The 15,284-nt window shown below is 38.0% G+C and overlaps 1 protein-coding gene across 1 annotated transcript in view; it reads left to right on the top strand.

The window, feature by feature from the left end:
- kcnh1a (potassium voltage-gated channel, subfamily H (eag-related), member 1a) overlaps nt 1-15,284 on the top strand; it is a gene marked incomplete at both ends in the record, with an annotated part of 62,737 nt that overhangs the window by 20,636 nt on the left and 26,817 nt on the right. Inside the window, 3 exons of the mRNA XM_079249395.1 lie at nt 1,274-1,392; nt 1,562-1,954; nt 11,774-11,931. Of these exons, the coding sequence (XP_079105521.1) occupies nt 1,274-1,392; nt 1,562-1,954; nt 11,774-11,931 (670 nt within the window). The remainder of the gene's footprint in view (nt 1-1,273; nt 1,393-1,561; nt 1,955-11,773; nt 11,932-15,284) is intronic.

Raw genomic sequence — 15,284 nt, 5'->3', positions numbered from 1 at the left:
CTTTATCACTAGTTTCTGAACTAAACTTTTTCTCTGTGTATCACTGTTGATCAGATCAGATCATCCAGAGTTGTTACTTATAGATTAGCTCATTACTGCACGTCACTTTAGCAAAAATTTAAAAGGTAGTATTTCTTTTATTCATTGTTACTCTCTTATCATTGGTATTATGGAAAAAGGTTTAAATACAATAACATAGAGCAACTTGGATGTTCTTTGACTAAAAAGTTAGTGAAAAAGTGGAGACCAGTCTGATGGAAGAAAAATGTATAACTCTTACTATAAATAATGTTTGCTCAAATATCTCTTAACTTCTTCAGGTTTTTAGTCGTTAGATGTTAAATATCACCTCTTATTTAGCTCGCATTTTAAATAGCTATAAATCAAATCAGATCAAGCTTTATTTATAAAGCGCTTTTCCTGCAGAAGGCAACACAAAGTGCTTTACAAGCTAAAACATTATATTAAAAAAAAAAAAACAGGTCTCTACACAACATAGGTGTCATGGGGTGGATGCTGAGTTGTGGACCCAAATGCAGAGTACAGAGGCAGGGATGCAAAATCTAGAGGCTTTATTAAGAACCAAAGAACTCAGAGGACCAACGCAAACCCAATGAACCCACAAAACACAACAGAACTGAGGGCTAAAAATACTGACAGAACATAACAAGACATAGGTGTGAAGAATTAACTAACGAGACCACGTAAAAACTAACTAACAAGAACAAAGGCTACACAGGAAACAGGGAAAAACTACATAATAAGACAGGAACCTGAAACAAGGAAACATCACATCATAACAATAGGAATGTAAAAACACTATAATATATCTACTGGAATTAATAAACAGATCATTATCTCTCACATGCAGTCACACATACATCCACATACACACACAAACTCCCTAAATCCTATATATGAAAATAATAAAGTAATAAACATCTAGCTTGACACTTCTGAGAGGCAACGATATCCAATTACATCAGAATCCAGCTCACCCATGTCCATAATTAAATAGCTATAAGTTAAGCTTCCTGCTAGATTTCTTGCCTAATATTCCGAACTAAAAAGTCATGGATGCCTCACATGCAAGGGTGAAAATCAGTGTTTGATAAGTTTAATTAGGAAGAACTTGTTCAGCCCTGAAAATGCATTTTCAGACACTGATTCCCATTGGAAAATATGTTGAAGCCCCTGCAAACATAAATTACCAGTAAATATGTTCAAAAGCATCATTTTAAAGATCCAAACTGTATGTGTTTGTAATTGTCAGGCTGGGGGAAGTTTGCCCGACTGACTCGAGCTCTAACAAGCAGCAGGGGAGTGTTACAACAGCTGCAGCCCACAGTTCACAAAGGAGAGAATGTCCACAAGCACTCTCGTCTGGCTGAAGTAAGTTTTTTTAAAAAAAAAATCTGATTATGATTTTAATCAGTTATAAAAGTGAAACATTATTTAAAAATCATTAAGAAAGTGTGTAAGACATGCACATAGTTAAAACTGCAACATCGTCCTGCGATGCATATTATTTACCTGCCTGCATTATGTTTCCTTTTGGCAGGTATTGCAGCTCGGCTCCGACATCCTACCTCAGTACAAACAGGAGACCCCCAAAACACCTCCTCACATCATCCTGCACTACTGCCTCTTCAAAACCACGTGGGACTGGGTCATCCTCATCCTCACTTTCTACACCGCCATCATGGTCCCGTACAACGTCTCCTTCAAGACAAAGCATAACAATGTGACCTGGCTGGTGGTGGACAGCATCGTGGATGTCATATTCCTGGTGGATATTGTTTTGAACTTTCACACTACATTTGTTGGACCCGCTGGGGAAGTCATCTCGGACCCCAAGCTGATCCGAATGAACTACCTGAAGACTTGGTTTGTTATTGACCTGCTGTCCTGCCTACCGTATGATATCATCAACGCATTTGAGAAAGTAGATGAGGTAAGTCTAGCACTGTGTGTGCTGCTGAATGAAAGGAAACTATAAGTAAACGTATTAATTGTTTTAATCTTTCATGCAGATTTTTCTTGCTTCTAAAAAATGAGAAGATGCCACTATGCTTCTCTTTAGGTAATAGAAACCAGTAAACTTATTTTTTTTAAAAAGTAAGAAAATTAGTGCTGGGTTAATTTTTTTCCCTTCCTTGTAAAAATGCTTCTTGGCAATAACTTTTATACTGTTGGAAATCCTGTTTACATGCCTCTAAAATGCGCCACATTTTAGAGGCATGTAAACAGGATTTCCAACAGTGCGCCACATTTTAGAAGGAAAAAATGCATTTGTGGGATGAGTCGTGGGGTTGATTGGGCTGCACACATGAAAAACTTGCCAAATCTTTTCCGTCAATGTGATGACTGGAAAACTTTTTCCCTCGCTGGAAAAACAAAGCTTGTCATAATTGGAGGTAGTTTCAGTGCAAAGAGGTATAAAAAAGCAGCAATCCTACGTCTCAGCAGTCTGGTACCAAACTTTATCAATGACAACGCTCAACTCACAGCTGTTTTTTTTTTTTTTTTAAACTCTACCTCCAGGATTTTGGAGATGAGAGGATGCAACAGCTGACCTCAGCCCTGCTGAACACTTGTAGCATCAGCTTGGGTGTCCTGTTCGTACCAGGTCAACCAACACAGCCACATCAGCTGACTTGTGACAAGTGCTGGTTGAGGAATGGGTTGCCATGTCTGGTGACCACCATGCGGAAGATATGCCGGGCTATCATGAATAATTCTCAGACTTCAATCATTCCGCCCAGTAGATGACACCAAACAAGAGTCAATAGCAGAATAAGCTGTTTGGCATTGACAAGGAAGGCATTAATGAGCACCGCCCACATACTTAACTCTAGTGCTCATCCCACACATGCATTTTACTTTAAACAAAAAAATTCTCTACCTCGCTCTAATTTCCTTACTTTTTGTGCAATGTTTATTTGAGATGTGGGCAACAAAAACAAGGAAAAAACAACTGAGTGGCACTTTCAAGAAGTGATTGACAGTTTTCCTTATTTTCTGACATTTAAGAAGAAAAACTGCTAAATTATAAGATTGACCTCCAGGTGATCTGTTATGTCCAGGACTCTGCTCCTTCTCTCTCTTTGTCATTCCTCATCTTTAAAGTGCTGAAACGTTGTCACGGTGTTTTGAGGTGAGGTGGAAAACAGAAGCTGTTAGAGAAAAAAAAGACTCGGTGGGCAGATGAATCTGGACGGTAAAAAGTCCCTCTTGGTTTTTCTGATTTGTCAGAGTACGACAGCCATTATCAAGTCCGGAGAGGGAGAGCCCCTCATCTTTTATAGAGCTTCAGATGCCACCAGAGCAAACCTTATTATTGACCACATTTCTATTAGGGTATCTGGCTGTGTAAGAATATTTTAGTTTTAACAAGAAGTTACATGACATGTTAGAAAAAAGGACATGAACTAAGTTGCAAGAGGCTGATTTCTGCCACTAAAATTGGACATGATTAATTACAAAGGTGGCTGATAGATTGTTATGTTTCCATGCAAGCATTCAGCAATGTCTAATAACCTCAGTATCTCAGATCCAGTTCACTGGTTATTTTGTGTAGTGATTATGAAAAAAAGCAGTGATAATATGCTTGTTTGTGTTTTTCTTAATGTTTTGCTGATGTGATGATTGCTTGCTGGAGAGCCATCACAGGGACCTTATGATAATTGGGACATTTTAATTGAGGGGGTGGCGTTGCATTGCGCAACCTGTGCACCCTTCAGTGCACTGCTGTGTTATGATGTCCCATCAACCATTAACACCTACAGGCAGCTGAGAAAAGGAATGAATCGTGAGAAAACATGGTTTAAATAAAGGCTTGCAGTTATTGTGGGTTTTATTTTAGTTGATATGTTTGAACTAGTTAGATAGACTGGTTTTGTGATCTGCTTGGTGGATGCTGGTAAATGAAGGTTAACGAAAAGCTGCCCATCTTCAGTAATTATTTTCAGTTATATACAGAGAGAAAACAGGTTGCTTTTTTTTTTTTTTAATTAAATATTGACTGAAGAGGCTCGATAGCTTATATGAGAGCTTACATGTTTGAGGTTGTTCACTTTGCACATATTAAATCTCTGGATCTTTTTTCTCCCCTTGTCCATTGATGAAATGGAGTTTTTGTATCCTTCATGGCCATTTTTCATTGACTCAGTGTTTCATCGTGAGTGCTTGGATGCATCATGGCTCATGATTTATGCATGTTCGCGTGGCGTTGTAAAAGGTGTAAATAAAATGTGGTCGCATTTAACAACACAGTGTGTAAAAGCGAGCAGCTCTCCGTATGTTGGCTCATGGGGACTGCAAGGTACTGCACACAGTGGAAGGAGAGGTGAAAAGCAGTTGTAAAGCAGTTAAATGAGTTTTTTTTTTTTTTTAAAGGAAGGCAGAGAGTTCTTTTTTTCTTGTTTTTTTTGTTTGTTTGTCCAGTGTTTTGATCATTTTTAGTCTTTCAGCGCTTCAGCATCCTCAATGCTGACAAGTTCATGTATCCAAGCTGAAACAGTCCGGGGTCAGCAGAAGAGAAAAGCAAAAGCTTTTTTTTGTGATTTTAAAGGGTAATGCTGGTGTTATTTGATCATCAAGAGAAAAGTTAGAGGTCTCTGAAACGCTTGTCTTTGCTGTTTACAGTCTGTTAAAAGCAAACGAAGTAGCTTAAGTTTAGCTTCTGTGAAAAACAACTTCTGAAATGTTAATCAAACTGACTGGGTTTAAAATCTCAGTTCAGCTCATTTTTTGGCATGTATTGATAAAATGATATTTCTATTGCATTGGCGTCAGCTTGAAAATGTAGCAGTACAGCTATTTATGTGATCACTCATGTAATCATTTTTCTGATTTATCAGTTGTGATATGTGTTGTTTTTTGTTTTTTTTTTGTTAAAGTCAGGCTTCCAACAAGGATATCACAATTTGGAGCTTGATGATAAAAGTATGAATAAATTAGCTTTTAGGTGGTTGTTTGTTTTTTAGGGGGAAATGAATGTACATTATGTACATTATTTAAATTTCAGGGTTTCATAAGCAAGGCTGTGAGCCTCAAAGTAGACATAAAGACTTATTTTCTGCAGATTAATGAAGGTTTGCAGATGTTTAGAGACTGAGCTGATCAATAAAATGTACAAATTTAAATTAACTATAATGCAGACTAATCTAACAGCTAACAGCTAGAAAATTATAGAATCAAAAGAGAATAAAGGAATTAATAATTAACAGGGATCTGAGTACTGTTTAACATCAATATTTTAATCCACAAACATCAACTGAGCATGCTCAGTGATTGCCTGATGAAGAGTTTCCAGAGACTTAAAGTGCATTTCTAACAAATATACAACACAAACATTGGCAGGGTATCTCATTTTTATTTAATCACTTTAAATGTTTTTCTGTTTCAAAACCAATTTGCTGGTTTGTTTCCTCAGAATCTGGGATATTGTAATCACTGTTTCTGGCATTTTACAATCAGATATGTTATTGACTTGACATTAATAAGTTAAATGAGAAAATAAAACAAAAACTTGTTATATTGAAGCTCAGGATTGTTTTCCCTGTGCAGAAACTATTTTGTTCTAAATGACTTTGAGGCAATCTGTGGTAAGAGCGAATGAGAGTGATTAAACCGTCGTCTGCTATTAAGCCTGAGCCGAAACATCTCACTGCTACAGACACGCGACTGGAATTCCTTCGATGGCTGTTCTTCCTTGAGCATATTTACAAGTTAATAAAATAAATAATAAAAGGAAAGATTGTTGACAGGAAACAGCTGCCAAAGTTATTTTTAATTGTTAAACCATTCAGTGCATGCTTTCGTCCTACTCTGCACACTTTACTGTGCAGATTATATTTATCTTTCCTGTTTTCTTCTTATTTCATTATGGATTCTTAATTTTCTCATGTGTTCATTTGTTGCTTGCCAATGATTAAGTGTCCTTTCTCTTACTTGTGCTTCATTTTTTTCCTTCTTTTTCATCCCTCCATTCTGTTTGCATGGCCCCCACTCCCCTCCTCTTCTGCCTGTGTTCATGCATGGGACGCGATGCGAAGAATTGGAACCACCGAGCTGTCACTCAAGTAGGCTTGAGTATGATTAGAATTTGATCACAAACAGTTTTGTTCTCATTTTACTAATTACCACACACATACTTGTTTAACAGAAATCGTTCAACTCTCCATCAGGTTGTGATGATAACGTTCGTTCCTGTAGTACAGGAAAATGATCAAAGCAGGAAATGAATGTCAGGGAAGGCAAGTTGCGATATTATGCTTGTTTTTCTGATGCCAGGTAAAGCTAACAGGATCATGAAATTGGCATGATTTTGTCTTAAGTCAGCAGAAATGTACGTTAGCTAGTTTTGAAGATTGAGTTAAGCATCATAAAGACCACTTTAATTCTTTTCCATGATTGTCCATACAAAACGTTTTATTGATTTTGGAGTTGTAAAAGATACTGACAGATGCTCTTGACTGTTGATCCAACAGGTATGGCATTATATTGTTATTTACATTGAACTTTAGATGTTGAGCATCTTAAAATTTTTCAGGTTTAGTGATCAAAGTCAATTAAATAACTTCAGTATCAACTTTACAACAGGAAGAGAAAACTCTGATGCACCTAAATTTTCTTTAAAGATTAACATGAAACAGTGTTAAAACATGCAATATTTGTTCCTCTAATAATATATAAAAAAGTAAATAAATCTGTGTTTTGTGGAGTATTTCTCCCTTATGATAATACCCGTTGGTATTACTTTATACACTGATGGAAAGCCTGATTAGTCACCTCTGCGATGAGGTTGTAGGGATCCTGCATTTGTGGAATAAGCAACACAGCTTAACTTGGGAGTAGTACCCAAGTTATGCTAATAAATGACCAATTTATTATTTTGTATTTTTACTATTTAATTACCATGTGATATATCAAGATGATTGTAGTGTGACCTAATGTGTCCTGATGTCCATTAGGAGGCAGAAGACGTGTCGGATTGTGTTCAACGGGATTTGGAGCAATGTTCCTTTCATAAAGTGATGCAAAATGTTTCAGAAACTGTATGTATCAGATATATTACATGTTTGGCTTTATAGGGTTAAAGATTCAAGTGCTGGGAGGTGTGAACCAGTCACAGATTTATAACTGGCACCTGATTGGTGATCAACAGAGATATCTTAATGAGAGTCTAGAGTCAGTGGAGATCCCATATCCACAGAATGTGGGACCTAAGTCCATCCTCTAGGTCTAGGGTGACAACATCCCCCCTTAAAGAGCCAGGATCATCCGTGTAACTACAAAATTGGGTGTCAAGAATATAAGGCTCTGCTTTGAGTCCAGACCATAACCCAGTTGAAGACATCTGGGATCAGCTTGAGTCTAGTATACGAATCAGAGTGACCAACACATCCATGCTGGTTAAACTTCAACAACGTCTGGTTGAGGAATAGGATGCAACCCCACTGCAACATGTTTTCACACCCATGACCGACATGAGGAGGAGATGCCAAGCTGTTGTAGTCATGTATGCTTCTTCCACAGCGTGCAAAAATGACCGATATGTGTTCCTTTTTCTTCAGAACTGGCAGAGACTGCAATCATCTAATCCACAAATCAACTTAAAACTAAAGTGAATACTGACAGTTGAATATTGCAGCGTTGTGTTTTGCAACAGAATGCTGTAATTAAAGCTGTGCTGTTATTTTTTCCGCCCAAACAAGATCAAGATCACGTCAGATTTTGCAGTGAAGCAATAATTAGTTTGATGAATAGAACTGCTTGATTTGGTGTCAAGGTGAGCATGGGCAAAATGAGGAACGAAATGATCTAAAGCTTAACAAAATCATCTTAACTATACAACCAGTGCTTAACCCTGAAAACATCAACAGGAAAGAAACAGGATCAGCAATAAGGAACACTTCTTTTCTCAACAGCTGTGCAGGCGTATCTTTCCTCCATAAAACAAATGTTTTTCTGGGTCTTCTCACTTTCTTTTCCACTTTGAGACTACAATCTCACATCAAAGTTACTTTATTATCCGTCATTTCTTGCAGCAGTTTATCTTAAACAAAAGCAAGCTGCTTCAGTTCCAGGTCAATGTAAGGTTTTTGCTGTATCGTTCATCTCACTAGAAGAATAACTGCATGTTACATGCAGACTCTAATAATTGTGTTTGGCTTTTCTTCTGCTCTGATTTGAAAGTAGGATCCTTTTCTCCACATGTCATCCTCCTTTAAAAACAACATTGATTAAATGCACATATACTGTCTCTCAGTTTCACTCTTTTATATAAATATAGATAATTAGAGTAGATTCTATTTCATTTGCAATATTGAAAGCTGTGATATAGTCCCTGCAGGATATTGCTGTGTGAGTTTGGTTGCAGATAGGCAAGTAGTCACACATAAATACTCAGGACAGGTGGGGAGATTTGCACTTCATTACACATTTACATTTCAGTATTAATACTTTTAGTAGAGATGCTGTCAACACAATAAGCTTTTCTTTACTGAAACCATAAAAGAATCATTTTAATTGAAGTCGGGCTAAAAAGTATTTTTACTTTTGTGTGTACGAGGAGCACAGCTTATTGAACGATGCCCCATTATTGGATTAAATGTGTGGTATGTTATCATGATAATTCATATTTGCCTGACCAGGACTGTCAAAGTTTTAGTTTATAATGGAGGGTAATTTATTCCATGCAAAGTTAAAACAATGTTCACATGTTTAACCATAACCACATGTATGAATAAACCCATGAAAACTGTTGATCATGTTGATCAGGATGTTGATAGCTTTAAGTTGGCCTGTCTTTAAAGACAAGAGCTCTCTTCAATGTCAGGTGGTTTCCAAATTTCTACAGTTTATTTCCATTTTGTTTCAGTTCAATTAAAAGAAATTGAAGTTAGTAAAAATATATTTAAAGAGAAACTTTCACAGATAAAAATCATAAAGCACCTTACGTAAAATGAATTGAAAAAAGCAACATAGTGATTACGTAAAACAGAACAGCCACTACACCATCAACCTTCCCATAAATAAAATATGCTAGCTACATCTTACGGTCATCACGGTTTATTTTAAGACAGGTTAGAAAGTTGAAAGGATATATAATAGTAGTGAGCCAAGGAAAAAATGCATTTTTACTCCATTTGGTTGATTAGAGCAAGAGAACACCACATTTATTAAGTAAATCAGCTGGATAATGTGTTATTTAACAAATACAGCAATTAGTGGATGTAAGCAGGTAGATATTATTGTAATAATGGTTATTTCATATCTAAAATAAAATAAAATTATATTGCATTATTTTAAGTAGATAAAACATATAATGTGGCATAAATCAGCTGTCAGTTTGAGCCAGCAGACCACAGTCCAGTAGATTAGATTCAATTTAAATCAAATACTGTACAACACATCCTGAAACTGAATACTCATATTTGGTCAAGTCGTGTCAAACCTGAAGGTTGATTTTCTTGTCGCTAATTGGAGCATTATACAAGCCTAACAAATTAGAAAAGGTGAGAAAGCTTCAGTGACAGAAGGAACCTTGCATTACCATGGTAACACACTCGTATCCTTAGCTACAGCTGGAGAAGGAAAGGTGCTACAGAGTGGTGACTGACTGCTACTACTCTGAGCAGCACACCTGGGACTGCATAACGATTTGATAGATTTTTAAATAAAGAAAAAAATCCTCACTTTTTGCTGTGATTGGTCAGTTTTGCTGTTGTTGCACAGCGTGGCGGCTTCTCTTCGCTGAAGGCTTGTTGAGCTACTTATTGGCTACTTACCTGCAAAGTTTTTATTGCACTTACAGTAATGATCTTAGCTTGTTAACTTTCACTTCACCCAGGCTCACTGTCTGCTTTGCCATCTCTTTTCTGTCCCCTGGGAGTGTGTCAGACAGAGAAGAGCTCCTGTCATTTTACTGGATATGAGGCCATAACTCAATCAGTAGTTTCTCTTTTCACTTTGGTCAGGCACTGTTACAAAAAAAAAAAAAATCCATAGCAACCTTTAAATAAAAGTGACCAGACTGCACATCCAGACACAAAGCAAACACTTCCAAATATAAAGAAGCGTGTGTGTATGAAAGAAGCTCAAGCAAATAAATGCACTTATCTGAGGGTTTCTGAGCAAAAAAAAAAAAAAAAACAACAGCTCCTGCAAATCTCCTTCACACTGATGGACTCACAAACTTTTCTTCCAATTTGTGTTGCAGAGTTTTTGCTAAAGCGTAGTTGCACTGATAACTAAATTCTGTCATCGCAGAGCTCTAAAGTGATTTTAGATCAAGCTGGGTGTATGGTGTCTGGCAGGCAGCTAGATTGGATCAAGTGACAGCAAGCACTGCAGTTGTACTCGCATTGCAGACCACAGCACATTAGCAAAATCAATACCTCTGATAGAGCATGCAGACACATGCAGAATACCACCGGCTGTAAACGCCAAGGCAGTGATGGCATTGCAGTTGTCTGTGTGAGTTATTGAGTTGGTGTGTCAGGCAACATTTAAGCTGAGTTGTCATTCAGGATCTGCTTGTGTAAATCTTCAAAGTTATAAAATTTCTTCATGCTTTATGTATCAATGTTTTTAAGTGTTTGTTTTTCATAATTTTGTGTTTAATTTTGTGATTAGTTTTGCAAAGTAATGCTTTCCTCTTGCATTAGTCTTCAGTATAATGTTAGGTTTGTTGCAGCAGAATGGGCAGACTGGAACATGATAATAGCCACAAGTAACTACGGGTTAACACCAAAGTCTGCAGAGTATCATTTCTAGTACACAATACTTCCAACCTTGAAGCAGATGAGCCCCAGCTGCAAAAGACCACACTCACGGTCACTCCTATCACCTGAAAAGAGGAAACTGAAACTACAATCCACACAGTCTCACCAAAACTGGACAATAGAAGATGGAAAATCATTGCCTAGTCTGATAAGGCCAGATTTAGGCATCTACATATTCAGATGGTAGGGCAAGAATATGATATAAAGGCATAAACCCATCCGGCCTTGCATCAACAGTGTAGGCGGCTTAATTATTTTCTTTGCACCTCTTAGTAGCAACACTGCATGGATTAAACACAACAGTCGCGAATAACTGAGTGTCACTGCCGTCCATGTTCATCTCCTTATCACCATTGTACCCATCTACTTCCAGTAGGAAAATGCACCATGTCACAAAGTCCAAATTATCTCAAACTGGTTTCTCAAACATGAGAATCAGTTCACTTCACTCCACTGGCCTCCACAGTCACCAGATCCCAATCCAATAGGGCACCGTTGGGATGTGGAGCAGCTGTGTGTGATACCATCATGTCAATACAGACAAAAATCTCTGAGGAATGTTTCCAACACCTTGATGATTCTATGCCATAAATAATTAAGGTTGTTCTGAATACCAAATAGGGTCCAAACCAGTACATGCAAAGTGTATATGATAAAGTGGCCTGTGAGTTTAGTAAAAAATATTGTTAAATGACAAAAGACAAGTTTTTCACCAGCTGCTAAACAAAGAACAAAGGACATATTTAGGAAAATGTACAAGCTGTTATTGTGCATATTTCTCATGTTTAAAGTCACAGTTATAACATAATATGAATACATAATGAAGCTTTATATTCAGTAAATTTAGATACTAAACACATTTAATGTTGCATAGCCTTGAAATGACAAAGGCTTATTTAAAAAAAAACCCACATTTTTCATTCTTTCTGTCTTATTTAAATTTTGTTGCTGATCTTTCTCTTCTGTCACTTTTCTTTCAGGGGATCAGCAGTCTGTTCAGCTCTCTTAAGGTGGTCCGGCTTCTCCGTCTGGGTCGGGTCGCCCGTAAACTGGATCACTACATCGAGTATGGGGCAGCTGTACTGGTGCTGTTGGTGTGTGTTTTTGGGCTCGCTGCACACTGGCTGGCTTGCATTTGGTATGTCTCTTATCGCTGCTTCCTCTCTCTGCCCCTGCATGTAACATACAATGAAATTTCTGAGTTTTAATGACTCTGTAGCATCTTATAAATTTTGTAGTGCAAACAGTTAATGCAGGAGCTGCCCTTGATATGCTGCAGACTCTGCTGTGGCAACCACATATAAATGTCCTCAAGGGGGGTCAGTGAAAGTTGTCAAAAAGTGGATTAAATGAAAATAAAATGTAAGAAGTATCATTTTATGTTGGAGGCTCTGCATAGGGGCATGTTGGCTAAATTGCACAGCCAACAATAAAACTAAGTTGTGACTTAATAAGGAACCAGTTGATGTCAGCATACTTGTTTTCAGGCATTTAAGCTATGTTTTGATCATCTCAAGGGAACAAAGTTATCGTGGTTGTAAGAGAACTATTACCTCCTTCCTGAGCTGCCACCTTATTGTGGTGAAGGGGGATGTGTGTCCTGAAGATCCTAGCAGCTATGTTGTCGGGGCTTGATGCCTCTAGTAGGGTCACCCAGTGCAAACAGGAGTCTTGGGGAGGGACCAGACTAGGTGCGTCTCAAAGAACCCTATGATGACGACCACCATGAGCGGAAATGTTCCCTTGCTTGGACATGGGTCACCAGGGCCCCCTTCTGGAGCCAGGCCTGTGGGTGGGGCATGAGAGCGAGCGTCTGGTGGCCAGGCCTTTGCCTGTGGGGCCCGGTCAGGCTCAGCCCAAAAGGCTTACGTGGCCCCACCTCCCTTTGGATCACCATCTGCTGGAGGAGCCATAGGGGTCGGGTGCAATGTAAGGTGGGTGGCAGGGACCCTGCTTGGTGCCTGTACTTTGGGGTTTACCCTGGTGGACGAAAGGGAGGCATGTCTTCTGGTGAGGAAGCAGAGCTGGGGGACTTAGGGGTGGACTCTCCTATCTATGGGGCTAAAGTGGTTAAAAGGTTCTTTGGTGGCTAGGCCCCGGGGATGGATGAGATCCACCTGGAGTTTCTTAAGGCCTTGGGCGCTGTGGGGCTGTCCTGTCTGACACGCCTCTGCAGCATTGCTTGGACAGTGCCTCTAGACTGGCAGACTGGGGTGGTGGTCTCCCTTTTTAAGAAGGGGAACCAGAGGGTGTGTTCCAATTACAGAGGAATCACACTCCTCAGCCTCCCTGGTAAGGTCTATACAGGGGTCTTGGAGAGGAGGGTCTGTCGGATAGTCGAATCTTGGATTGAAGTAGATATTACGTTTTTCTTTTTAATATGTAAATTTATGGAGCATAGGCCTGCAGGGTCTAATCAGATAATCTGTTTTACAGCAGGCATGTGTGTTGGATGCATTAAGTTTCCATCATGTGTCTGCTTCATTATGATTTACACACAGTGTGACGCAGGTATCATCACAAGTTAAGCTCTTGCATACATAAAAACAGGACTAATGCATTTCACCGTTGATGATGCACACTCATTATTTGCAGATGTCCTTTGTTTCTGTTATGTTATTCTCCATTCAAAATGACCTCTTCTGCACATGTTTACACATTTCCAGTTCCACATAGAGGCTTGAACCAAAGTGATTAACATTGTGTGTTTGTCTCAATGGTATAATCAAACCTGAGTGAATGGAGCTGGGGTGATGCTCCAAAACCAGACAGCGATACCAGTAAAAATAGCTCCTGTGTGGTTTCTGTCGTTGCCATGGTCACATGCAGAGCTGGATCACTGACTTGTGAAAAGTTAAACCATCATCAACTGGGATGACAGCAGCAGCACCCTCTTTCTGCTTGCTGCTGACATTTTTAACACAGAAAAAGCCACAGCTGGTTGCAGCTCTCGTCACCACAACAGAGCTGTAAAAGAGAAAAGAAAAATCCTGCTATGCGATAAAAATACTTGCAAGTTTTACTTCTTTAGGGCTTTATTAAAAATATTCAAATTTTACAGTCTGTTGGGTGCATGGGGAAAACTGCTTACAGTGAAGCCGGATCTGTTTCTCCTGTAGTGAGCAACAGAGGAAAAGAAGCATCCAAAAAGCAAAGAAAAACAACTTGGGACATAAACATTGCATCATCATTTTCACATTTACTGGTGCAAAAACTTCCTGAAAGAAGCAGGAATCTTGGAGGTTTCGTATGCAGAAAAATCCATCTGGTCTGTAACACAAATGTAAGCTTTCAATTGAAGCTTTACATGAAATGTTTAAAAACAATAAATAACCTTTTGTTAAGATCTTCCTCTTTAAATGGTCTTGAGTCAAGTAAATCACAACCATATGGTTTAATTTATGAGTGAATACCTTCATCAGCATTTCTATGAGCTTGAGCTAGCAGCTGGACCTGCTATGCTAATGTTAGCTTGCTACATGCTAATCTAAAACAGTGAAAAAATATAATTATTTCTGTTTTTTTTTTTTTTAAATTTGGTTTTACACTTATGAGCATCTCTGTCGGCAAGGTTTTGGTTGTTGCATCTTGTTTTAATTTTTTGTCTCTTTTTTTAATTTAGCACATTTCCCTTCATTTTCAATGCCTTTGGCTTTTTTCCCATTTTTTAAAATAATTTTTATTGTATTGCTTTTGTGTTTTTAATCTTATTTAATAAAATTCCTTATCTTGTGGTCAGTTAGATCTCTTTGGTTTTGTCTACATTTTTTTGTTTGTTTGTTTTACTGTCTTGTCTTTTGGCCATTTTGTGTCTCTCCGTTGTCACTTTTTACTTTGCCTATTTTGTGTCTCTGCCTCTATTTTTCGTAGCTTCTATTTCTTTTTTATCTTTTTCATTTTTGTCTTTTTGTGGTCTGCTAGTGGTCCCCTAGTGGTTATTATTTCATCTTCTTGTGACCATTTTTCTTTGTGGTTTTTCATGCATCTTGTTTGGTTCTTTAAATATCTGCATATCTTTATGGTCTTTTGTTGTTCTTTTTTGTCTATTTTTCCATATTTTTCAGCGACATTGTGGTGATTCAGCTTTTACCTCTTTATGTGTGTGTGTGTATATCATCGTTCATTTTTGTTATCATTTTATGTTCCTTTGTAGTGGGTTGTAGCTTTGTGGTCACTTTGCTCATTTCCTCTGTGTATAGTCAACATTTAACTGGCAAAACAAATGAACATTTAGCTCAAAGTGCGGCCACATGTTCATAAGACACGCATTCATTAGCCCTTGACCTCTTCTGAAAATTAAAAGCCAGGAGTGAATGATGCATAAGAATCTGTGCAGAGTTCAAACATCTATGATCTTGTGTTGTTTTTTTTTTAGAGCCAGAAAGACTCAGGATAAATAATCAAAAACTTTTTTGTATCTGAATTTACTGATTTTTCTGCTGTATTTTATTGAAAAGTTGAATGAGTTCTGTTTTATGGACGCCATAATAG

The sequence above is a fragment of the Telmatherina bonti genome, assembly GCF_933228915.1.
Source record: "Telmatherina bonti genome assembly, chromosome: 11".
Lineage (NCBI taxonomy): Eukaryota > Metazoa > Chordata > Actinopteri > Atheriniformes > Telmatherinidae > Telmatherina > Telmatherina bonti.
Note: the sequence above shows the minus strand (reverse complement) of the source record. Positions and strands in the feature narration are given on the sequence as shown.